Source organism: Numenius arquata, chromosome 6, assembly GCF_964106895.1.
Source record: "Numenius arquata chromosome 6, bNumArq3.hap1.1, whole genome shotgun sequence".
Taxonomy (NCBI): Eukaryota; Metazoa; Chordata; class Aves; order Charadriiformes; family Scolopacidae; genus Numenius; species Numenius arquata.
In genome coordinates this window covers 55536145-55559440 of record NC_133581.1, presented here as the reverse complement: position 1 = coordinate 55559440, position 23296 = coordinate 55536145, and the positions used below count along the sequence as shown (strand labels likewise).

Below are 23296 nucleotides of genomic sequence, written 5' to 3'. Positions count from 1 at the left end.
AGGGCAAAGATATTTCTCTTTTTCTGATCTTCTCTGAGATATTTTTTCTAAGTAGCTGATATTATTGTATACTTTTAGCTCTCCTCTTACTCATCTTCTTTCTTGCAACAAAGAATAAATACCAAGATCTTGCAATACATATGGGGCATCTTACATCTTGGGTGTTTTTATCCAGACCTTTCCTGAGTACTTATTGTTTTGTACCAAAGCCTGGAGATTTGCAAAGTATTAAAAAGAGTTATCAGTATCAACCCTCCACACCAAGGGGATGAGTTAGGTGAGTCTGTCTATCCGTGATTATACAAGAGTAGGAAAATAAATATGTAAAAGCTGAAAGGACATGAAGTGTTACCTGTGTATTTCCACATATCAATACTATCCTTTGTTCTCATCCTTGAATTCTTTCTGCCCGCACTGCTAGTTCTTCAACAGTATTTTCCTACTGATCACTACATATTGCTTCATTGCACCAAATACTGTGTATATCATCTTTATTTTTGTGAGGAAGCAAGTTACATAAAAATGAAAAGGTATGAGGTTTTACTTATTTTTGTATAGGCTTCAGAAGTGAAACTTTACCTATTAGAGCCACTGACTGTAAATGGAATAATAGTCCCAGATGAAGTCACAGCTTCAGGGGTCTGCCATCTTGCATTATAAATCCAATCTCTGCCATTACATTGGTACTCTCACATTTCTACTATTGGTGTAGCAGCTGTATACAACAACTTAAGTCCGTAAGAGAGTTTCTTTTATCATTTCTCATTTTAGAAAGAATGTAAAAAAGTTAGCTATTAGAAAGGAACAGTTGAGAACTCAATGCAGCTGTGCCAGTGTCAGATTTTCAGTGTGGGTCAGAAGTTATATTAAAGTACTGAAAATGTACAATGTGAGCAGGATCTCTGGGGGGGGGTGGTGGTGGTGATGGGGTGTTATGAAAATGAAAGCACGAGCTTGACTGATCCTTTCCATAGATAGGAAATAACTTGGTGCAGGACTGAAATCAGCTTTGTAAGACTGAAACCAGCAGTTTAAAAGATACCAGTATTTTAGCTCTCACCGCTGTCCTGTGCGTATGTCGGCACAGCATCACTGACCTAGTCTGATGTTAAGTGTTTTCCCCCTCTCCCATCTGTGGTTCAAAAAGTCCCAACACGGTACTTTTATTCTTTGAGGAAAGCTGCGGCAGCAGCTGGGGAGATCACTGTTACAGAAGGCACAGGCATAATGCTGTTCAAGGCACATTAAACCTATGTTTCTGCAGTGACATCCTGTTTTAATAACCTTGATAGTTCCACAAAAACTTTAAAATAAAGGCTATTTCTACACTCACGGGTCAACAGGATTATTATCCAGGTAGAATGATACGACAACCAAGGAAACTCATCAGTAAATTGATGGCTTGCCGTCAAAAAAAAGAACTGGACTACAACACACAGCAAACATTTGTAACACAATTTTCACACTGCTTTTCTTCTATTTCTCATTAGTACTATTTTCCACTTGCCTGCTACAGATTACTATTCAGAGATAAAGAGGTTACCTTCAAAAACAATTGTTCCAATAAGAACAATTTTACAGTTCTTAACACAAATAACTACAATAACAAACACTGCTCAAGTGAGCGGTGATTTCTCTTTAAAGGTCAGAAAGATGAAAAATTTGTTTGATATGAAAGAGAACATATAAAACATTCTTCTTTAACAGGACAAAAATCATCAGAAGCAAACTAAACCACCAAGGTCTGAGGAGGAGGAGCAGCTGTGTGGTCAGTCAGGCCCACCTACCCTGGGTAGACCGTGCACCAGGGCTTTCAGCAAGGAGGGACCAAGGAAGGAATCTGTTTAACACTGGTAAGAGCATAACTGGTATTTACCAGGCTGGAGAAAACTTAGGGAACTTTCATACAGACCAGTACACCTTGCACTGCCAGTCCCACAAGGCAGAGGTTCAACTGTCTCATTTGGATCAAGGCTGCACACCCTGGTAAGTAACATACTGTTCCTGCAAAACCAGCAAAAATGTCATGCAGAGTGTATCACAAGTGACTGTAAACAATGGGTCAGCATTATTTTTCTTAACACAGTCATTAACTTTGATTGTGCATCACTGCAGACTTATGCCATTTTGCTCCTAGTAACACTGCAAGCGATATCTATGCCTGGAGATCCTAGGCAGTGAAGGTCTGAAAGTGCCCCACAATAGCTACAATTCACAAGATCTAATTTACTTCAGTGCTTTTAATATAAGTTTACTGATAACAACCTGCAATACTCAGTAGCTGGACACTGGGCAGACAACTGTCTAAAGTGTTTTTCATCAACTCAGGAGATAAGATACAGCAATTTGACAAAGATAATATTGTCGGCTCCTACAAATTAATTATGGATGATATTTGGCATTTGTCTGAAAGCTCCACCTCCTGGGAACAAACAGTTATAAGAAAATCTCTGTCTAGTTAGTCATTTTTTGCCCCTGTAGTCAAGAGAAATAAGCTTGAGAATATGAAAATATGACCACCAGAATGGCTTGGACAACAGAAGCCAAGTAAGAAACACCCACTCCCTACTTCATTAAAGGATCTATCTTTTTAAAGCAAATTTTTTATTTGGGGGGGGGGTTGGGGACTCAGCATTACAATTTCCAGGTATCTGCACAAGACTATACCAGTGAGCACATTTGAGGAATTCTGTTGCATCTTTCCCTCCTTTGTCCATCTCCATGAAAAGAATGCAGATACCCACCTAACAACTGCTGGAGCACCCAGGACCCATCAGCAGTGCTCAAGCGCAAGAGAGAGGTACAGTTTCAGAAGTATTTTGTTTACCAAATTTATCAGATAGCTAAGGGTTAAAACTCTGTGTCGTACTACTGGTTATGTTATCTAGGCCGGCAGATTGAACGGGCTTGTGGAAATGCGAGTGAGTGGGATGAGACAAAAGAAATCCCTAACCTATAGCATTCATATTTCTGAAAGCCCATTTGGGGATGCCCATTCAATGGAAAGTTAGAGCTTTTCACTCTGCAAGGCACCAAAGTATGAAGATACAAATATATCAATGAGAAGTGAAAATGTTGAAAGCTTCCAATTCTTCTATTTAAGCCACTTCCTTTAACTATTGAGACTTAGGGCCATAAATGGATTTAAACAGTACAGAGTAATGTTTTACAGAGATATCATCTAAATGACTTCAGTTGCTGAAAGCGGTGTAGTGACATTAACATTAGACAATCCCAGGATAACTACTCCCAGTAAGGAGCAGGGTAAATCAACATCATTAAGACTGACTGGTTTTGTTCTATGACTACCTGCTTGCAACCCTGCAACTACTACTTCATTTTATTTACTCAAATGTGTGGCAACTTAGGGCTGTGGTGGAAGAAAATTCCTATCAATCAATCAATCAGATAGTAGTATAGGTAGTATCCAAGGAATACCTGTCTTCCATTGTGCTTTCCTCAAACGTGCACTGAATGTAGCAGCTCAAATTCCAATGAACCACAGCTCTAACAAGCACCTGCATCATACTTCTACTTTTTTTCTCCAGCGTATAGCGTAAGCACTACCTAGTTTACCCAAATATCACACAAATAGGAAATAAACAAAGAGAGAAGGCATCAGCGAGGTTGATCTCCCCTGACTTACATGCCATACCAGTGTGGAACAACTCCACAGAACCTGTGGAACTGAACTGGCTTTTAACTTCTGTTAGAGAGCTTATGGCACACAATGACACAGCTTGCTCACGGAACCATGTCAACCTGACTCCTTAAAAGCTCAAGACTCAAAAAGATTCAAATTATTAGAGGCTGAAGAAGTATTACCGCCAACTCACTGTTTCCTTTTTGGTGATCACAGAAGTGAGCAGGTAAAAGGATGAATGCTGGACAATGATGAGGACAGACATAAACATCACTAATATTTCCTGATTTACGTAAAAGGTAAGTTGGTATTGTCACTATGACAGAAGCACAGGTCCAGTTTTAACAGTCACTATAGGAAACATTGCGCAAGGACAGAACAATGCGGCAGCTGGAAATGGTAGAAATTATTTGGAAAAAATTAGAAGTATGAGTTAGAACTTCATAAAATTGGTTGGAAAATAGAGTATATTATGTTTACATAATGTTGACAACCTGTTTAGCTTCTGACTCACCACACTCATTATAACATCAATGCATGCTTCCAGCTAGAACTGTGAAATGAACTATTCGGATCATTAAAGAACTGACTGCTGAATAATCAGGAAGAAGCAGCATCACAAGCTAGTATCTCCAGGTGGAAACGAAAAAACAGTAGATACTTGTAAAGATTAGTATGGAATACGTAAATGATCTGAAATAGAGAATTTCTTAAGAAGAGGAAGGTTTCCTAATAATGAGACCAGGCAGTAAGTACAATGCCAGAGATTGAGCAAAGTGATTTAAAATGTAAATTTTTTTGGATCATATTAAGGAAATAATAGTTATAGAACAGAGAATATGAATGTTTATTTCATGGAGATGCACATAAAAAGGAGAACTCTAACACAAATGATGCTTTATAAAGTTATTTCTTCATCTAATGTTTTTCAATGACTAATTTTTAAGATCTTGAGGTAGGCATCTTTCTTGGAGGATGGGGAGTGAAGATTTCTATTGTGTAACAGTTAGCACCACGGCTACTATTAAGTAAATACATATGTACAGTTTTAAATTTTCAGTTCATTCTCTATCTTTTAGAAAAATACAAGCCAGAAGATCTACAAAGTTGTAAAATCATGTAAGCAACAGGGGATATCAGGTGAAGAAGCAAATAAGGAAAAGCGTTCAAAGAGTTTCTGTAAGTACCAAGGAAAGTTCTCTTGCTTTACACACGGAGACAGGGATGAGCTTATACACAAGACTGACCTCCGCAGCAGTAAGCCATTGACCTGCTACACTATCTTGACGTGCGTACGAGGTGACCCAGCAGATAAAAGGCTCCTTTTCAGGAGATCCCGCAACTCAGGACCTCCTCTGCAGTTTATTTTGGCATGGGTCACCTTGCTATGATTTTTCTCCTAGAAGCAGTCCCCAAAATCCCTGTATTTCCCAGAGTTCATTCTGTATGCCGGAGGAAGAACTCATTTAGATTAGTATTGCCTGTGCTAGAAATGAGCCTATGGATTGTTGGTTTTTTTCCCTGAAAATCTGAAGAACAGCAGCAGCAAACGTAGCCATAGCTCTCTTACTATGTTCTCAGTACTGGTATTCTTGCTACATCCCTCCTGTTCCTCATATGATACCAAGCAACAAAATCATTTACAAGTTCCAGCATGTATGATAATAGCTTAGTTACACTTTGTGTGGATAGATCAGGTCTGATTATAACCATTAACAGACACGCTTACAAGGCTTCTAGGCATTTCACATTTTCTACTATTCCAGACCGTGTTTCGATTGCATTGGTGGTGGTGAGTTAGATAAATGGTGCCAAATCACTGCTCCTTGCTCCTGCTTTCTCTATTGCCACATTGTAATTTAACCACAGCAGAGACACCACACATCATCCACGGGAGACTGCGATGGATTGCTGCAATGGCACACACAAACTCCCAAACCTTTCTGAGGTGCAATTAATTTTCAATTTTATTTAAAATCTTATATTCATCCCATCTCTTACACTTACATAAGGAAAATAAAGCTTACTAGGATTTTTTGTTCTACGACAAATAAGAATATATTCTAAAAAATAGCGAAAGATCCACAGGAAACTTTGCCTTGTTACATTAACTACAGGTAACCTGCAAGACCAGGATACTTCGAACTGAGTTACTCACAATCAAACAAGAAATCAGTCATTACACAATGACTCCTGAGCCCACTTCAAGGGGCTGACTCTTTAGCCCAACAGTAGCCCTGACTGTCATCATACTCACCCAGATAAGACACCCTATCAAGAAAGGAACACAGTTTAAAAAGAAAAAGAAACAAAAATCTGCGTGGTACCTATCTTGCACGGTTGTATGCAATTTTTATTCCAGATAATTTATAAAAAGAATATATGCTAGTTATTTGAGAAGATCTGTAAAATGGCAAGTTAGCCATTTTCATAGTAAACGTTTTCATAGTAAATGTTTGATGCAAAAGGTCATCTGGAATGGGCAACGGTATTTTGGATAAGAATTAAGAGTTCTACAATTTTTCCAAAGTTCAGTTTGAAATAGGAATTATTGTGAATTGCTTTTAAGCGAGCGTACTGCCAGGGTGATCATGTTCCCAGCACAGAATTTTAATTCTGGTGAAACTGGTCTCCTGGATTCAAATAGGAATTCCTATTTCCATATGCGAGACAACATGAAACAATCATCAAGAGATTTAGATCAAAGGCTGTAGACAACTGTACTTGACTTTCTATGAGTCTAAGATTAAGAAAAAATATAACTACTTTAACTTTGGTTTTAAGCTTCACTGCAGGTTATAATGATTTTATAACCTCAATGTAAATATATTTAATTACCTATATATAAATGTCGCTTCCACTCTTCCTCTATACAGAAAAACCAAGAAATGCAGCTTAATGGATTGTTGGTCATTAAGCAGCACATCAATATACTGAAATCCCTGGGAATAATCTACTGTCAAAAAAAAATTAGGCTTTCGTAACTTCATAAATAAATCCAAATGCAGTTTAGGCTTGTGTTTCATTGTACCCTTTCTCCTTCAGATTACACAGCTTCCAAATATGTTTTCTTTCCTACTTTTACTAAAAATAGCATATCAGATGTGAAAGCCAAGTGTGAACCAAAAATTGTTTTTTGAAATATATACATAAATCCAGATGTACAGGAATGAATGCAATCATTGTTCTGAGGATTTTATCTACATTACCTTTAAGACAATACTAAAAATCAGCATTTCTCAGGCTCAAATCAAATATGTATTCTTACACAGAGTTGGCCTATAGTAACCTAATCTTCACATTTTCTGGCCCACTTCCCATATCTATAGTCTTTGGCTATTATGGAGACTTTCCATACAAGAATCAGTTCTAAAGAAACAGTTCAGTTCCCTAAAGACCAGGTTTCTGATTTGGAGGTCCAGCACATCTCTCATTGCTACACTGATAACAGTTCCATGATTAGGTGAATCAGTCAGGTTGCCCAAAGAAAAATCATCTTGTGGTTTCTAAGGGAGAAGTGAAAACAGCAAGACTGAAACTCATCCAGTCTAGAAGATACCTTCATTTGAGTTCATCACCCAGATTTTAGCAGGACTTCTCTACAACATACAACAAACAACCTGTTGCTACAGTTACCAAGTTCACTGGGAGATGAATCATCAAGGCACGTTCGTTCTGCTCTGCTGACTTTCAAGCTTATATTCCTAGTGATTAGAAGAATTCTTGTCATGAAAGATATGATGCAATTCCCCCTCATAAAAAAAGGAGTGCTTGGGTCCTCCTGTACTTACCTTAACTTTTGATTTGCTGATATTGCCAAAGGTAGAAATTATAAATACCTGACAGAAAACGATAAAGATCGTTAATTTAATCACATGGTTTTTATTCAGTTTTACAGCCAGAAGCAGAGGTTCCAAATACTGAGGGGAGGCAACACCAGGAAGTATCTGACTTTGGGAGAAAACAACAGGAGAAGTTGTCAAAATGCCCCATAGTCAGATTTTTTTAACCCACTCAGTTTCTGCTGCTCTATTCTTCTCACCAGAAAATGCAAAATCAGACTGGAAACCTCTGACAGGAAAAACAGTCGACTGTTGAGGCATTTAGTCAGGGAATCCTGCCAGCCTCCCCCCATTTCACAATGTTGGGAAGTTAAAAGTTTTGAGAAAGTTTCCCTATGTTCACAGGTAGCCAGTCTGACTTTGTACTTCCTTTCTTAAGAAGTCCTGTCTACCTCCTGCTCTCTCCTCCCAGTGCTGCAGAAGCAGCCAAGGATGTTGGAGCGTACCCCTATGGGAAGAGCCAAACTTGGTGGCTCAAGGTACGTAGTCAACACCAGTGTTTCCTCAGTGGAAGCATTCCTGCCCACCACTCACAGGAGCACTTCTGGGACCTGTGACACGCTCACGTCCAATACACCTTCACCTACCATGTACTGGTATACAAAGCTCAATATATTGAATGCCTTTTTATTTCTCTTTTAGCCACAAATAGAAACTGTCACGTTTCAGTAAGAACTGCAAGGAGAGAAGGAATGACATGCAGGCCAGGCCCTTCCCCGAGGTTTCACAGGCAAACAATCTAGTCTCCTTCACCTCTCCTGAGCAGCTTAACAGTCTTGCTCTTCTGCATCTGGTGACCAAAATTTTTGAGCTTGATCTATTCTATTTTAGGACGGCCTCAATATAGGAGGGGAGGGGGAAGATTTCAGCATATCAGTATCAATCTCTTATACATGGCTTCAGAGAACTTGACTCAGTCCACCTGCTCAGATATTCAAGGAACCCCAGAAATTAACTGATGAGACATGAATGCAATGCTGAATGTTCCAGTCACACATCTCTAACACTAAAAATAGGTGAAGTTTCAAGGGTACCCCTTGAAAGGGTTTTCTCTTCTAAGATCATCTTACACAGTGGAAACACCAAAGATCTTCATCTTTACGATTTGTGCAATACTTAAAGGAAATGAAAGTACAGGTCTAAAGAATGAAACACATGTTGCAAAGACAGAAATCTCTCTGATCTTGAGCAATAGAGAGCAAATGTTTCATTATCGTGGAAATGCAAACTTGGACTACCATTAGAAGGCAGAAAAAAAAAAGAGATGGAAAATGCTGGGAGCAAATGCACAAACACATGTCTGACTGCTTTCGTGAGTGGTAAGACAAGAGTTGGTGGGAGGAAGAATTGATGAACTGTCACAGTATGACAAATAAGACCTCTGTTGGATGTATTGATTCTGAACAGAGAATGACTCATGGATCTACTTAATTCTTGCTTCATTTACAGACAGTAAAGCACTTGAACAAATCACAGATGCTGCCAAATGAGTCAAAGGAAAAAAAATTCATTTCCATGCGTGACTTTTTTTGGGTCAAATTTATTAATAACTGCTTGTTTTGCAAGACAGCTGATACACTAGAGCTTATGTTTTGTATCAATTATCACTGTCTCACTAATTGTGCAGTTGATCTCTCATATGCATGTTGCACAGTTAAGACAGACTTGAAGACTGGGAAAAATTAGCACATGAAAAGCTGAGCATATTTGTATGTGTATTTGTCAACTATGTATGTATGCACAGCTGTCAATTCTTTGTGTGTTTTGTGGCCTTAAGATAATTTTCAGTAAGCGGGACTCAAGAGAGAAAGTTTTACCTACTTACTGTTTTCCCCAAACTCTATAAGCTCCAATAACTTTTCCCCCCTTTTTTCATCATAGAGGATTTATAGGCACAAGAGAAGAGATTTCAAAGAAACAAAATTATGCTTCAAAATCTATTTGGGTCACTAACCCAAGAGAATGATGGGTCATAGGTACCTTGTTCGGGGTTTTTTCCTCCCTCTTTTTAAACTTCATTTGAAGAGTTATTATTTTTGTCTTAATATTTGTCTTGATATTTGGAAAATGAGCATTGAAAATGTGAATAAAGTGTATACCAAAACAATGGTTCTGAGCTGAATTTACAAAGCATAATTAATCAAGGTTCTTCAATTATACGGCCACAGTTGGGCTTTTTTCAAAAATTAGACAAGATCATTCACCATTTTCCTGTAGGCTAGTATTCCACATCCTGGTTTTCTCCTCTATCCCGATGAAACTGTTTTCTCACCCACTCCCACCCAGCTTTCCCTTCAAGGCTGCAGCCCCTCTCTACCCACTCTTTTCCGTACTGCTAAAGTAGGCAGGGAGTCCAGGAATAACTACTACAGAACCGTTAGAATAACTAACATTGTAATATTAGTTTTAAACTTTGAATCCTTTTGATAAATATAATTTTTAAAATATTTAACATACGCAAAACCAAAATGCAATAATCTGTTCACACATTATTACTATGCTACTTGCGACTACACCATTCATTTAGTCAAAGAGCCCTTCTCCAATCCAGAGGACAGCCTCCACTAAACAAGCCTCCTGCTTTTCCCCTGGAAGAGACAAGAAACAGCTGCAAGGCATGTCCTGTCCCCCTTGCCTGTCACAGAGCACCCCAACTACAGCAGTCGCAGCCTGTGAGAGGTGCAGGAAGGCGAGTCTGGTGGCTTTGGTGGCAGAAGCTGCTGCAGGCGGGAGGTGTGGCAGGGGTGGCATGCCAGCTGCTGCCACCCGACTGGGATGAGATGGGAACAGCAAGGATCTGGCTTCATCAGCTGTTGTACAGGCCTACTGCAATTTACATGGCAATTATATGAACTTACGCAGTCCATTTATAGAAATGCTGATTGTTTGGGAGCAACCACTTTGAACCATTTGCCAACAGCAAAAACTATTCTTTTGTGCACTGTCAGCCTTAAGGAACTCAATCTGGAACTATTTTACCAATCTTTTAGATGTCTGAGTTTCATATAGAGATTACAGAGAGTAAAGTTAGGGCAGAGCTGACCCCAACTGCCAAACTGTTTGAAGAAGGGAACTGTGAGTTAGCTTTGATCCAACACACATTTGTAATCCATATTCAGCTACGTCTAACACCAGATGGGTACAGCTGAAAAAGAAGCTGGCTGCATACCTCATTTACAATATACCAATCTTGATGTAAATTAAAAATGCGAAGCACTCTTTAAATTGCACTTGCTGATTGTGCTCTCGCACCCCACTCTCGCCACATCCTCCCCCCCTCCAGCCCTTTACAGTCTATGGGTAGCTGGAGCACAGCTCATCCTAGTTCCTTCACTCCCCTCCCACCAGCAAAGCGAGATGCTCCAGAGCCCAGAATCCTGCTTGCCCTTGGATTCCCCCTCACTTCCAAAGAATACTTCTACAGAAAATTGTGATAAACAGGAAAAATGCATTTAAAAATCATGTAACAGTTTGTGTTTAATAAGAAAACTGGACAATTAGTGTGTGGAAATTCCCTCTCTTGACCTTTACAAGGTGAAAGGTGGAGGCACTTACAGCAGCAGAGGACAGGGAGTGCCAAATGTCATTGGGTTGGCTAAGGATTTATGTAAGTAGATACATACGGAGGAAAACATTAACCCAACGTCATGAAACAGCCTGAATCAACTTTGCTTGGTTACACTGCAAGGATATCTCAGTTTATAAACTACCATGTCTGCAGTACAAACATTGACTGACTCATCAAGGCAAATACACATCAGGTACAGTCTTAAACACTAGCATAATGCACAAAACACTGGAAAAGACAAGACTGAATGATTTTTCACTTTATGAGAGTTTGTTTCTATTGTCTGGATTATATAGCAAAAAAAATTTCCCTTCCATAATCTCTTTTGATTAGGGCTTAACTTTCATGTCTAATTTAAAATGCTGCAGTAAAGAAGCAAAGGGTTGAAAACAGGTGCTGGCTAATGTCCAGTGCTGTAGTTTTACAGTCACTGTGTGTGCAGTGACTCCAAAACAGATTATCTCACCGTTCCCTAGCCCTCAAAAATCTTTGTTCCCACCCTTACACTACCTCCTCTTTCTGTCAGTAATTGATGCAGCCACGTGGTGATTTGTACCAGGAAACAGACCTAGTATAAAACCAACCTGGAAAAAGGAGGATTGTAATTACAAACCGAGTGTGTCATATACTAGAGAAATTGCCACAGAATATTCCTGTAAATCTGCCAAGTCAATAATATTCATGATGATCTGCTAAGTAAGTGCTGGCTGCAAGGACTGGAGTTGCCTGGGGCTACTGGAAGTCACACATCTAGTTTTCCAGAATGTCAGAACACTTCAGGGATTAAATGAGTAAAAATAATTCAACTTCTGCTTTTTTTGCTTCTCTTCCCATGCCTTAAGGTACTTGTGCCTTGTGCACAGAACCCAACCCTTTCCCAAGATGCCTACGAAATGCCTAAATGAAATTACAAATGTTAGGATGTTTGAAAAAGAAAGGAACATTTTATCAATGTTTTCTTATTTTAATCATATGACTAAGAATTACCTAGAGTTGGACATTAGCAAAACAGTTACAGTTCTTAAAGTGAAATCACAAAGTGGAACAGTATTTTTTGTTAAATTTAAATAAAGACTAGAATGCATTTAAATTACCATATTATTGTCACATAAATCTTAGGCCTTCTCCTGTGTTTAACAATGCCCCTTATTTTGCTATTCTCTCTAAAGCACATAAGGAACATGGTCCAAAAAACCTAAGAATTTGCACATAGTAACACTTATAGTGAGTTATAAATGGAGAGCAACACACTCATTTTCTCTTTCAACCACCGCTACATACTACTATACACCTGAACAGAAAAGTTTATAAAGCAATGTCCTGACTTGGTCTAACAGCTGCAGTGATGAATCCTTGAAAAGAGTATAGACTGACTCACATCTGGAGACTTAAAATAATTTAGCTTTTTGACAAGTAAGCATGGGTTGGGCAGCTTTTAACACAGGTCCTTGGAAATACTGCTGCTTTATTTTTCTCTCTCAAGTCGAACAGCAGAGGTCACTAAGGAGTCACAGCATGTCCCTCTTCTTCAAGATGGGCCTCTCATGCTGTCCTAGCCAGCCAGCTCGACCTCAGCGGCCTTCACCCTTAGCTTTTTTCCATCCTTCGTGCTCTGCTGCCATTTCTCCTCTCCATCCTCTCAGTTCTGCACTGTGCTTCCCTGTGTACACTGAAGAGTTTAACAAGGCAGAGTGAACGCCCCAGACCTGACACTCCGTGTTTTCCATTCGGTGGTCTCTGCCATGAGGAGGGCAGCCTCCGAAAGAGGATGTTTTGTGGCAGTCAGCCCTCGATACAGCACTCGGAGAGGTTGGCGCTCACAGACGGAGGACTGCTTGGCAGCAACACCAGCAACCAGGAAAGCAACACACGCAGAGATTCCTGTGGCCTTCCCTTCCCTCACGTGGAAGAAAAGTTTGGAGAGAGAAGAAAGGATTGCTCTACTTTGCAGGTTTGGATGTTGTTTTTTTTTACTTTCTGTTTTTACTAGTCTTGAAAAAGAGAGTAAGAAAACAAGAATACATGCTTCTTGTCAGAGTATCTAAAGTAAGAACAAAACCACAGTCCTCTCCTGACATGTTACAACCCAGGAATTCAAAGTCATCAAGAAATAAAAAGGGATTCACTAGCATCCAGCCTGCTCTCGCATTTAAACGATGTTTGCAGCTGGAAAAAAACCCTGCAAATTCAATAGCTAATCTTGTAATAGTGTATAAAGACATCTATCATAAAGAAATTATTTAAAACTATCTCAATGAATAGAGAGGCTCAACACAGGAAAAAGGCTTTAGTAGTTCATATGTCAAGAAGAGTATTTCTTTTGAGCAGTGAAGGAGCTATTTTGTTGCTTAAGAGTGCAAATACACACTTCCCATGCCAAAAAAGGTACTATCCAGCCAGTGAATATCTACAGGTAATAAGGCAGGAGTAATGGGCATGTCCATCCTACCTCATGTAATGACTCCACACTCTCAAAAACAGGATCCAGGTAACAGGAGCAGCAAAAGACTAGCTGGAGGAAGCTCCAGTGATTAACATTTTTTGTGCATGACAAAATGCAGTAATAATTAGCAGCAACACATCTCATAGAATAAGTAAATTTTAGCTTAGAGAATCTTACTCTGAAGGTAAGATGGGGTGAGCGCAAGTTACTGTTCTGTTGTGCAGAAGGAAAGGCAGAGCTTCCTAAAAATCCTCCCAACACCTGCAAATACCTGGGATTCAAGAGAGATCTGATGTGTATCTACATGAAACAACCTAAATGGAAAGCTGATGCCTCCATATGGTCCTTCTGGAGCTCCTTGGCATCATGGATCCCAAAGTCCTTCCAGTATAGCAGAAGCTAAGGAAGAACTCAAAGGCAGTTTATGCTGTTCAACAATGTAATACCTCATAGAGATTATCCTATATAAATTATCCTACATAAATACCAGCAGTATACTGCAAAACCAGGCTGGCTCTTTTCGGCATTACTTCCAGCTTTTACAGAACATTCAGGATCCTGTCGAGAATTTCCACACTGGGACAGGCATGCGCTGAGGAAGGAGGTTCATTTCTCTTCCCCTTTAGCAGCATAGATCTGTCTTTCTAAGCCTTAATATATTGTGGCACTACATGCTGCCTGGGATTCTTCTCAGATAATCAACACTTCCTCCCTGATCCCATGCAAAGATCTTGTAAACTTCCTTTTCTATTTTCATAGTAAGGAAAGTACCCTCTTTGTGAGCCAGTATCTCATGAAACTTCACTGCAGTTCTCAAACAAACATCTTTCAGCAAGTTTATCTAACCTCCCTAGCTCAGCTGCTTTTATCTACATATATGAAAGCATATCTGCTTCTTAAGAATAGCTTTAAAGTAGTTCTTAGAACAGAAACTTATTTCTTGTAATTGCTTGTAATTACTTCCTTCATTATAAAGCTCATTTATAACTTAGTTTTAATTTCAAGAGCATGAAAATTTAAATTCTCGCTTTGGAATACCTGTGAGCAGCTACTTTATTATTCCTAGTGTAAATATTTGATTGACACAAAAAAGCCCCAAACCTTAAGCCATTTCTTAGTGAAATGCTAAAGGAGAGTGCCAAGAATTCTCAAAAATAGGTATCAGTAAAAAAAGCAGGATTATTCTCCTAAAAATCACCAAGTGGAAAGAACTGAAGCCAGTTTGAGCTGACCTTGTAAGAACAGGACTCAAATGCTTAAGGCAATAGGAAGCGAAATAGAGTTTAAACTTGTACAGGATGTGGTTTGAACCAAGTAAGGGGTTATTTTAAGAAGAACTCTTACCAGCATAACTATATTAGACTAAATTTTCTATATGGTAGATTTACTCTGTTCCCCCAAATCCCTATTATTACGAAAACATACACACTCATACAACATATGTCTTAATAATGTTATTATCAATAACATTGATAATATGTAACTATGAGCACTGCATATGTGGGGAAACTTAGGTATGATTTTTTTGTAGCTAATACAGCCAAATATGTAACAAGAACCATCTTCACACTGATTTTGTTTGTGAAGTCTAAATAATGCTTTGAACTTCATTATAACTTGCTACAAAAATGTTTGATCAGTTTCTCAAGAGGAAAAGTAATAATGAGGCACTAATTGTTTTACAATCAGCCTAAGCATACACAAAACTCTTAATGAATATTTAACCAGCACTTACATTTTCACACTGCATCCTTCTGGGTTTTATGTGGGAAACATTGAGTCCATCAATAACAATATCAAACGGAAGTCGATTTTCCACAAATGTTTGAAAGGCCTCAAATTCCTGAAATAAATAAATAAACAGGGGGAAAGAATATGTTGAGTTTAACAGAAACAGATTTAATTCAGTTTTTATTAAGAAAAGAAACAAAGAGAAACAAAGCCTAAATCTTCCACTTTTCCTTCGTTGGCTACATTTCACATCTTTACTTATATATTTGCTAAAACAACCACCAAAAAAATATCTGTAAAAGCCAGAAGTGCTACAGTGGATACTTCCAATGTAATTTTAAATTAGATTACAACTGAAACCCAAAACTTTACAGTCATCCAGATTTTCAAAATTATAATGCAAACTGTACACTTTTATAAAGATGCATGCTATAGTCATTGCTACACAACAGCTGCAAGACAAAGCAACTTTACATACCAGTAGACTGTGACACTATCACTAAATCTTTTCCAAATCTTTCTATCACTAAATCATTTCCAAATGTAAAATAAGCATTATATTTAGTTTCTCTGTAAGAATTCTGGAATCTCTGAATGCCAGTCTTTGGATAACAGACCTACATTTAAATAAATACTCATTTAGAAACACAGCCCTCCATTTGTGAGAAATACACAGCTTTAAAGCTAGCAAAACAATGAACTTTATTACTGGGTCAGAAATGCAGTGATTGAGCAAACCAGCAGCATCTATCCAGTTTTTCCAACAGAAGGAAAACCACAGTTGCTTTAGGCTGGAGACCCCGTAGGAGGAGGACAGAATATGAAGTAATAATAAAATCTTCAGGAATACCCTCCTTGATTTTTGAGGAAAGATTTAGTGCTTTTAGCAGAGACTTGCATTGTTGCTTCTGACTGTTTTTAATAGACACAGGAACCCTAATCCATCCTGGTGGGCAGTGAACTGATTTCATAAATGACCTTTCTAGTAACAGGTAAGACTTATTTATCAGGTAACAGAGGTTTCACAGTCCAAGGCTATAAGTGAACTTTCATAGGAACTCAAAACAATTGCACATTCCATGCTTTCTGCTCAAAATTCAAGATGCGCTTTTCTAATCTTGCCCTCTCCCATCGCCATATAGCAATATATAAGCCTAAAGAAAAAACATCCCATCAGCACCCAAACAAAACCCTATACAGCATATACAGTTCTTCCTCGGAGAAAGGAATGAAAGAAAGAATGTATTTGCCTGGAAAATACGTTGCTATCAGGCAGTAACAAATGATCACCAACTTCAAATTTAGTCAGAATGCTTATGACGAATTATCCGACAAAAAAGGGTTACTTGTATAAAGAGCACAAACCAACCAGGTGAGATAAGGATGCCTCACTCAGATGTTAAAATTTCAGGTATAATTTCCAAGTGAACAGAGGTTTATGGTCAAAAGCACACTGACGAGAACACAAACAACACACAGTTCATCTAGCACCACCAGAATCAATTGCCTTTTATGTGATCTTTCATTTCTCCATGGCTTAAATAAATGTTATTATTGAGAAAGTATAAAAAGTGTGGCAAGAAAATGATCATCTCAAACAAAATGAAACTGTTGGCACTTGTGAAGTGTTTCCTCCTGCCCTCCAGCCCCAATCTCCTTGTATTTTATGTAGATGAATAAATATTCTCATTGTCATCTGACAGGGACACCAAGACACAGAACGGAATTCACAAAAACGAAAAACAAATGCAAACCCATGCAACAAGGATTCCTGACTTCTGAGCTTATGCCATCCAGTGGACTTCCCTGTGGCTCAAAATCAGACAAGTCATCACTGTAATACTGGATGGCTGTCTGAAATGTGGGAAAGATAAAAAAAAAAGGAAACACACACAGACCAAATGAAGGTAAAATAGGAGAGTTTTGAGACAAAGATGAATGAAAATGGAAGAGAAAAAGGAAGTGGAAGCAGATGAAAATGCATAGTAAACAATCCAATAGAGTGTTATTTTCCTAATGCCAATGCTATTTGAAGCAACATGGTTACAGTCAAGTAGACATTCTTGTAACGTACACGTAATCTTGTTTTCAAGGGCTCTGTTCAATACAAAACAAACACTTTGTGGAGAATTTTTAAAGTGGTATTTTATTTCAAGTGACAATAGTTTTAGAGCAGTTCCTGAAGGGATGGGTTTTCCCTGATGGGCAGAGTAGAGTATTTTGTCAAGGGAACACTTCACCATGAGTTGGGGGAGCAGCAGTTTGATGGGTCAGTGCTCCCCTCCGCTCACTCTTTGCTTGGCTCCCTCTCCTCTCCCAGCAGGAAAGACGGAGCAGAAGCTGCCAGGAGGGGTCCTGCTGAGAGGCTCCAGGATTGGCTCAGCACCTCTCAGAATCTAGCTCCTGGCTCTCTGGGTTTTGCTTTTGGAGCTGTGGTGAAGCTGCAGCCTTTTCAGTGTCACTCCCTTGGCCACCCCACCTTTCCCAGCCATCTCTTCCTGGCCACATCTCCCACTCTGTTCTCAAAAGGTGCCTGACAGCATGTGTCTCCCAGACTCCCAAATCTGCTCAATTGTTTTGCCACACTACCAGTAAACTGTCTGCGATGCAGTAGGGAGAGAAGGTTTTCTGCCACAGGAGACACTTATCCACACAGGGAGATGAGGAGTTAATAGCACAATAAGTGCAGAAGACAAATGGCCCAGTTTAATTTATGTCACCAAATACAGAAGACTCCAGTGAAAAGCCTTAGACAGACTGAAATCCCCAAGGATCTGTTCATTTTCTCCTCGCCATCCATATTTCCCCAGCAACACATGAGAGCTCCTTTCCTTTTCCAGAAAAAAAAATACATGAAGAACCACAGAGAAGATGCAGGTCTGCTCCCCTGAGAGACAGTTTTTGAGTCCCCATATTTCCCATCCTCTCTAGACATGGCGAAGAAAAAAGGGTGAAGCCTGGGAATAAGTAGCAGGCTACGTCATCCAGATGCAGTACAAAAGGTTATTCAAATGTACACAGACTTACGCTGTAACAGAGAAAGTATACAGTTCCACAGATGCTAATTTTTCAAAGATTAGGATTTGTCTGGATTTTACTTACAGCCACAGTAATAAAGAGATAATTCACCCATGATTCTCTAAAGATATTCCCCTCACTAGCCAACTGTAACAAGAAAGTGAAGATCTTCTTTATAAGCAGTAAAGTAGCAAAGCACAGCTGCAGCTAGGGTACAGCTGATCAAGAGAACCCAGACACAATAATCATCAATGCAGTACAAAGACGTGAAGGTTGGTTTAAGCAAAAAGCGAGCTATTCACACGGGCCTCCCCTTCCAAACAGAGAACGCAAACATGTGATCTACATACAGCCCCGTGTATGCCACAGGAACATTTCCATGGAAGCTTCTTGCTGGACACGACGAGGGGCACTTCTGATAAACCCCTGCAACACACCAACAAGCAGCGAAACATCTCTCTCTCAGTAAGAGCACTAAAACAAACCCAGCAAACCTTACACTTACTTCTAACTTGCTCTGACAGGGTTGAAGTCCATTCCCCCAGCCTCGGAAACACTACTCAAAACTCACTTCAGCAGAGTTGGCAACTGAAGGGACAAAACTTTAAAAACACATTCAGCATTGCTTACTGACAGAAGCCTCTCAATGCTCGGGAGGCAGAGAGTGTTGCAACACAGGGAGGCTGTTACCTCAGGGCAGGACATCCCCGGCAGCCCTGACACCACAGGGACACCCCTGCCTCCCCGCAGCTAGAACAGGAACAGCGCGGCACCGTGCTCACGGGAGGCTCCACTGACATCCTGTCTCATACCACGTACAAAAGAAAAAGGGAATTTAAAAAAACCCACCTGATTTCATCCATTGCCGAGCTGGAAAAATAGGGGAATGCCAACTACGTAACCGTTAGAAATGATTCACCGCACCTTCTACTTAGAAAAATTATCTTTGCAACTGGACACCACACTGACTACATCGATTTGGAAGTAAGAGCCAGCCATAACAAACCCATGATGGAATGTATCTTGCTGTGAAGAATTAAAGATGTTTCATATAATTTTTTGTTTAACCACTAGTGTGTAGGTGGCTCAAGTCCATTCATATCTTGACAAAAGCACAGAACAGTTGCATTTTTTTGGTAGCTGGATGACTCGTGCTATTTCACCATCATTTTATACGGGTTTTGCTATTTTAAACTATTCATTTAAAAAACATTTTAAAAAAATGTGACCTCAGACTTCAAAAGTCTGGCTTACACAGCCAATAATATTTGAAATAGCAGTAGTCATAAATCTGAAACTGGGTCTTCTCTGTAAGAGTATTAATACTATTTCAACTTCTGTAAAAACATTTATAAACAGAAGTGTATGTTTTTCTTCCAATATCAGTGCACACACAGACTATAAGCCTTAAAAGCCCAACAAAAACAAGGGGAGGAATTTATTATTAGTATTTACAGATTTACTATGTTAAATATTATAACATGGAAATAAACATTACAATTGAAGACAAAACAAAGAAAACATGGCTAAAAAAGCATGTCCTTTGACAAGAGCAATGACAGTAATTCAAATGAGTATTTTGAAATAATTTTTGTGTCTGTAACAGATCTAAGGGATTGACGAGTTTCGGATCACAGAAAGGTTAGATCACTTGAGCATTTTTCTCCTCAAGTCTAAATAGGAAATATGTTGGCAACTAGAAATAACAATCAAGGTTATTGCTCAAATTCTTAAACAATCCAAATTGTCAAGTAATCTAAATGCCAAAAAACGAAGTAATGCACCATACAAAGGAGATACAGGAGCAAATCCATAGAGGACTTTTAAATACAAGAAAGGCTATTATGTTCATGCCAACACATGGAATTTGAAAAAAAAAAGGGGGGGGGCAAAAAAAACCCCTAGCAAAACCTATTAAAATCACTGCAGAAAAGGCTGCTTGTCACTTCTGCTAAGCAATAAAGTTTATGCTCACTCATCAGGAATGGTGGAGACACTAAAGTCAAATCAAAAAGTGCAAAACTACAGTATTCAACTTATATTGTTTCCAGAAGCATTCACAATAGTTTAAGCTTTGTAGAACGAAAAAAACAGCGCCTCCCTTCTCTGTATTAAATGACAATATACTCAAGTGCAAGGAAAGAGCAAATTCTAATTAACAGAATATTGTACTGCACTTAAGTATTCTGTAACTCTACCCTTACTATCAAATGGGGTGTTTTTCAACACTGTAAGAACAGCTTTTAGAGAAGTGAAAACATTCACTTTTTAACAGTTTCATAAAACACAATGTGATGGGGGTTGCTTTGTTTTCAACAATGTTTCTTGGTATCAGAAGAAAAACACAGGAATGAGCATTAGAGTGTGAGAAATAAAATTCAGCTGTCAAACTGAAATCCAGCCAATTTTTTTTTTTTTAAAGCGCCTTGTTGCAGCACTCTTAAATCTGTTTCTTGCTATGCCTGAAGGGTTTGAGTATTTCCCCCACAGTTTCAAAGCTTGGAAATCCCCTTCGAACCCTTATAAGCAGGAAGGCTCTTCTCAGTTTTGTGTATGGTATCACTATGTACTCTGGATTGCACACAATGTGTTTGTCTTCTGTTACACGCTTCTAGAGTTAACAAATAATCCGGGAGTCACAAACTCCTATGGCTGTAGCCTTCAGGGACAGCGTCACAAGCAGGAAGGTACTTGCAGGCACATTAAGAACCTGCTGAGATGTGGTGTCTGTTGCCTGTTCCTAGTCCTCCATCAGCAGCAGGCAGTGCTGCTGTGGGACTTGTTCCTGCCAGCATCAGGCGGCCCCGGGTCAGCCACAAGGTCCATGCACAACCTGGACCTCAACAACCCAGGCAGCGCAATTCTGAAACGTCCTTCCTGAGCACACTTCACATGGAGGGAGGAACAAGCAGTTTGTGCCGCTGTCCTCAGTGGAAAGAAGTCCTCACCCTTGCAAGGCTGCCATCGTAAAGTACAAGCGTATAGGAATGGACCATACCAAGCTTTCTTTTAAAACAAACAAACAAACAAACAAACAAACAAAACCTTGCAAAGGCAGAAATATTTTGAATTCACAGTGCTTTCAAAATTAAAAACACTATTTTGGAACCTTTTCCTCTTAGGGCGAACCACCTAACAATTGCTAAACCAGGAAAAGATTGACTTGAACGCGTGCTGAAATACAATGTAACAGGCACTATAGCAACACAGTGGAATAATATAAAAGCAATGCATTATGCACATCATGAAAAAGACAGCGTCCCAAGTAAGTGAGACAGAACAGCACTGAATTACAGACAGTCCATAATAACCATGTGGAAAAATGCTACATGAATATCAGACAGCCAGATATACCACCATGCAGCTTTCTCTGCTATGCTGGTACAAATGTTTGAAGCAAATTTGAACAAGGAACTGGTCTAGTTGAAAAAAACACCCACAAGATGCAAAACATTCTTTTTTCATCTAGGTTTGTGCCCTGCTTACCATGGGGCTGTGCTCCCTTGTGTCCTGGCACCCTTGCAGGGGCAGGAATGAACAGCTGGCCAGGTGGTAAGGCTGGTTATGCTAGGTTAAAAATCACGATGCCACCAAATGCTTACGCTAACTAATATTTGCAATCTCAAGAGAAACAGCAACTGTTCCAGGGGACTGAACGGCACCACATGTTCTACCCCATTTTAATATTTCTAGAAACAATCCAGAGAATTATAGACCTATGCACCCAGCATCTGTACACTGTAATATGGTTGAACTGATCACTAAAAATTGTGCAAACCCTCTGGAATAATATGATCTGGTAGAGTTTAATGTGCACACCTTTTGCAAATGAGTGTCTCTAAAAATTTTTTCCTCGTGTCAATGAAAAAGTAGGTAAGACAGAACCAGACGGCATTAACTAGATTTAAAAAAAAATTGACACAAGACTTCATAACAAGCTACTAAAGCACTGAACTAGTTGTAGCATTAAAAAAAAGGCAGAAAAGAAAAAACAAAGGGTCATGCGAAAAAATTAGCGGCATCTTTCAAAGGTCTGTACCAATTCCCATATATATGAAATATTTTACAGAAATTTAGGAAAGGAGATGGCACAGAAGAAGCCAAACAAATGACAAATACAAAGCCAAATTAAATTTAGCATCAGAAAGATGAAACAATGCATAATGTAGGAAGAATGCACTTATATTTTACAGATTTCTGGACAAATTGTATCAACTCAGATGATCATCATAGTGTAATGAAAACATCTGCTCAAATTCCTGATGTTCTAAAACAAATCTAATCAAATCCTAAGATATAAGGCATTGGATAGATAACATGAAATTATTATAACTTGGTAAGATATTATAATTATCATAAATTATAATGAAGCCCTATACCACACAATTCCACACAGGTGCCTCCAGCATCAGAAGAATCTGTCTTTGAGCACAGCCAGAGATCAGCTCCTCAACTGAGAAGGACCTTTGGTAACGGACCAAAGGACCGAATGGTAAAGGACCATTCAATAATGCTTACATTCCAAGAGGTAACATTTCAACGTGTCTTAAATCAGCATGTGCTCACACTAATTTTACTTTAGAAGTATTATCACAGAACTTAGCAATATTCAGAGACAGCAAACACTTTAAAAAATGATGGCAGTGTAGGCAGTCTGCATTATATAAACATGTCTCAAGATCCTACCTAGTGGAATGCATGAGCTGCAAGCAAAGGACCGTGTGTCCAAGAGGTTCCTGATAAAATAATCTCTTTTAAAATACTTCTTAAAAAGCTACTCAGATAATTCAGATTAGTTTAATTCTTTAGTTAAAAGTTACTGTTCTGACTTCCAGTCAGTTACTGGAAAAGTTACTGTTCTGACTGTTCCAACCTTCCAGTACCTGAGGGAGGCCTACAGGAAGGCTGGAGACAGTCTGTTTACAAAGGCCGGCAATGACAGAACAAGGGGTAATGGCTTTAAACTGGAAAAAAGCAGATTTAGATTAGACATTAGGAATAAGTTCTTTACCATGAGGGTGGTGGAGCACTGGAATAGGTTGCCCAGGGAG

At 39.1% G+C, this 23296-nt stretch overlaps 1 protein-coding gene across 1 annotated transcript in view; it reads right to left on the bottom strand.

Annotated features, from left to right (window-relative positions):
- Positions 1-23296, bottom strand: part of PRORP (protein only RNase P catalytic subunit) — a 47204-nt gene that overhangs the window by 13188 nt on the left and 10720 nt on the right. The window contains exon 5 of the mRNA XM_074149170.1: positions 15232-15339. Within this exon, the coding sequence (XP_074005271.1) occupies positions 15232-15339 (108 nt within the window). The remainder of the gene's footprint in view (positions 1-15231; positions 15340-23296) is intronic.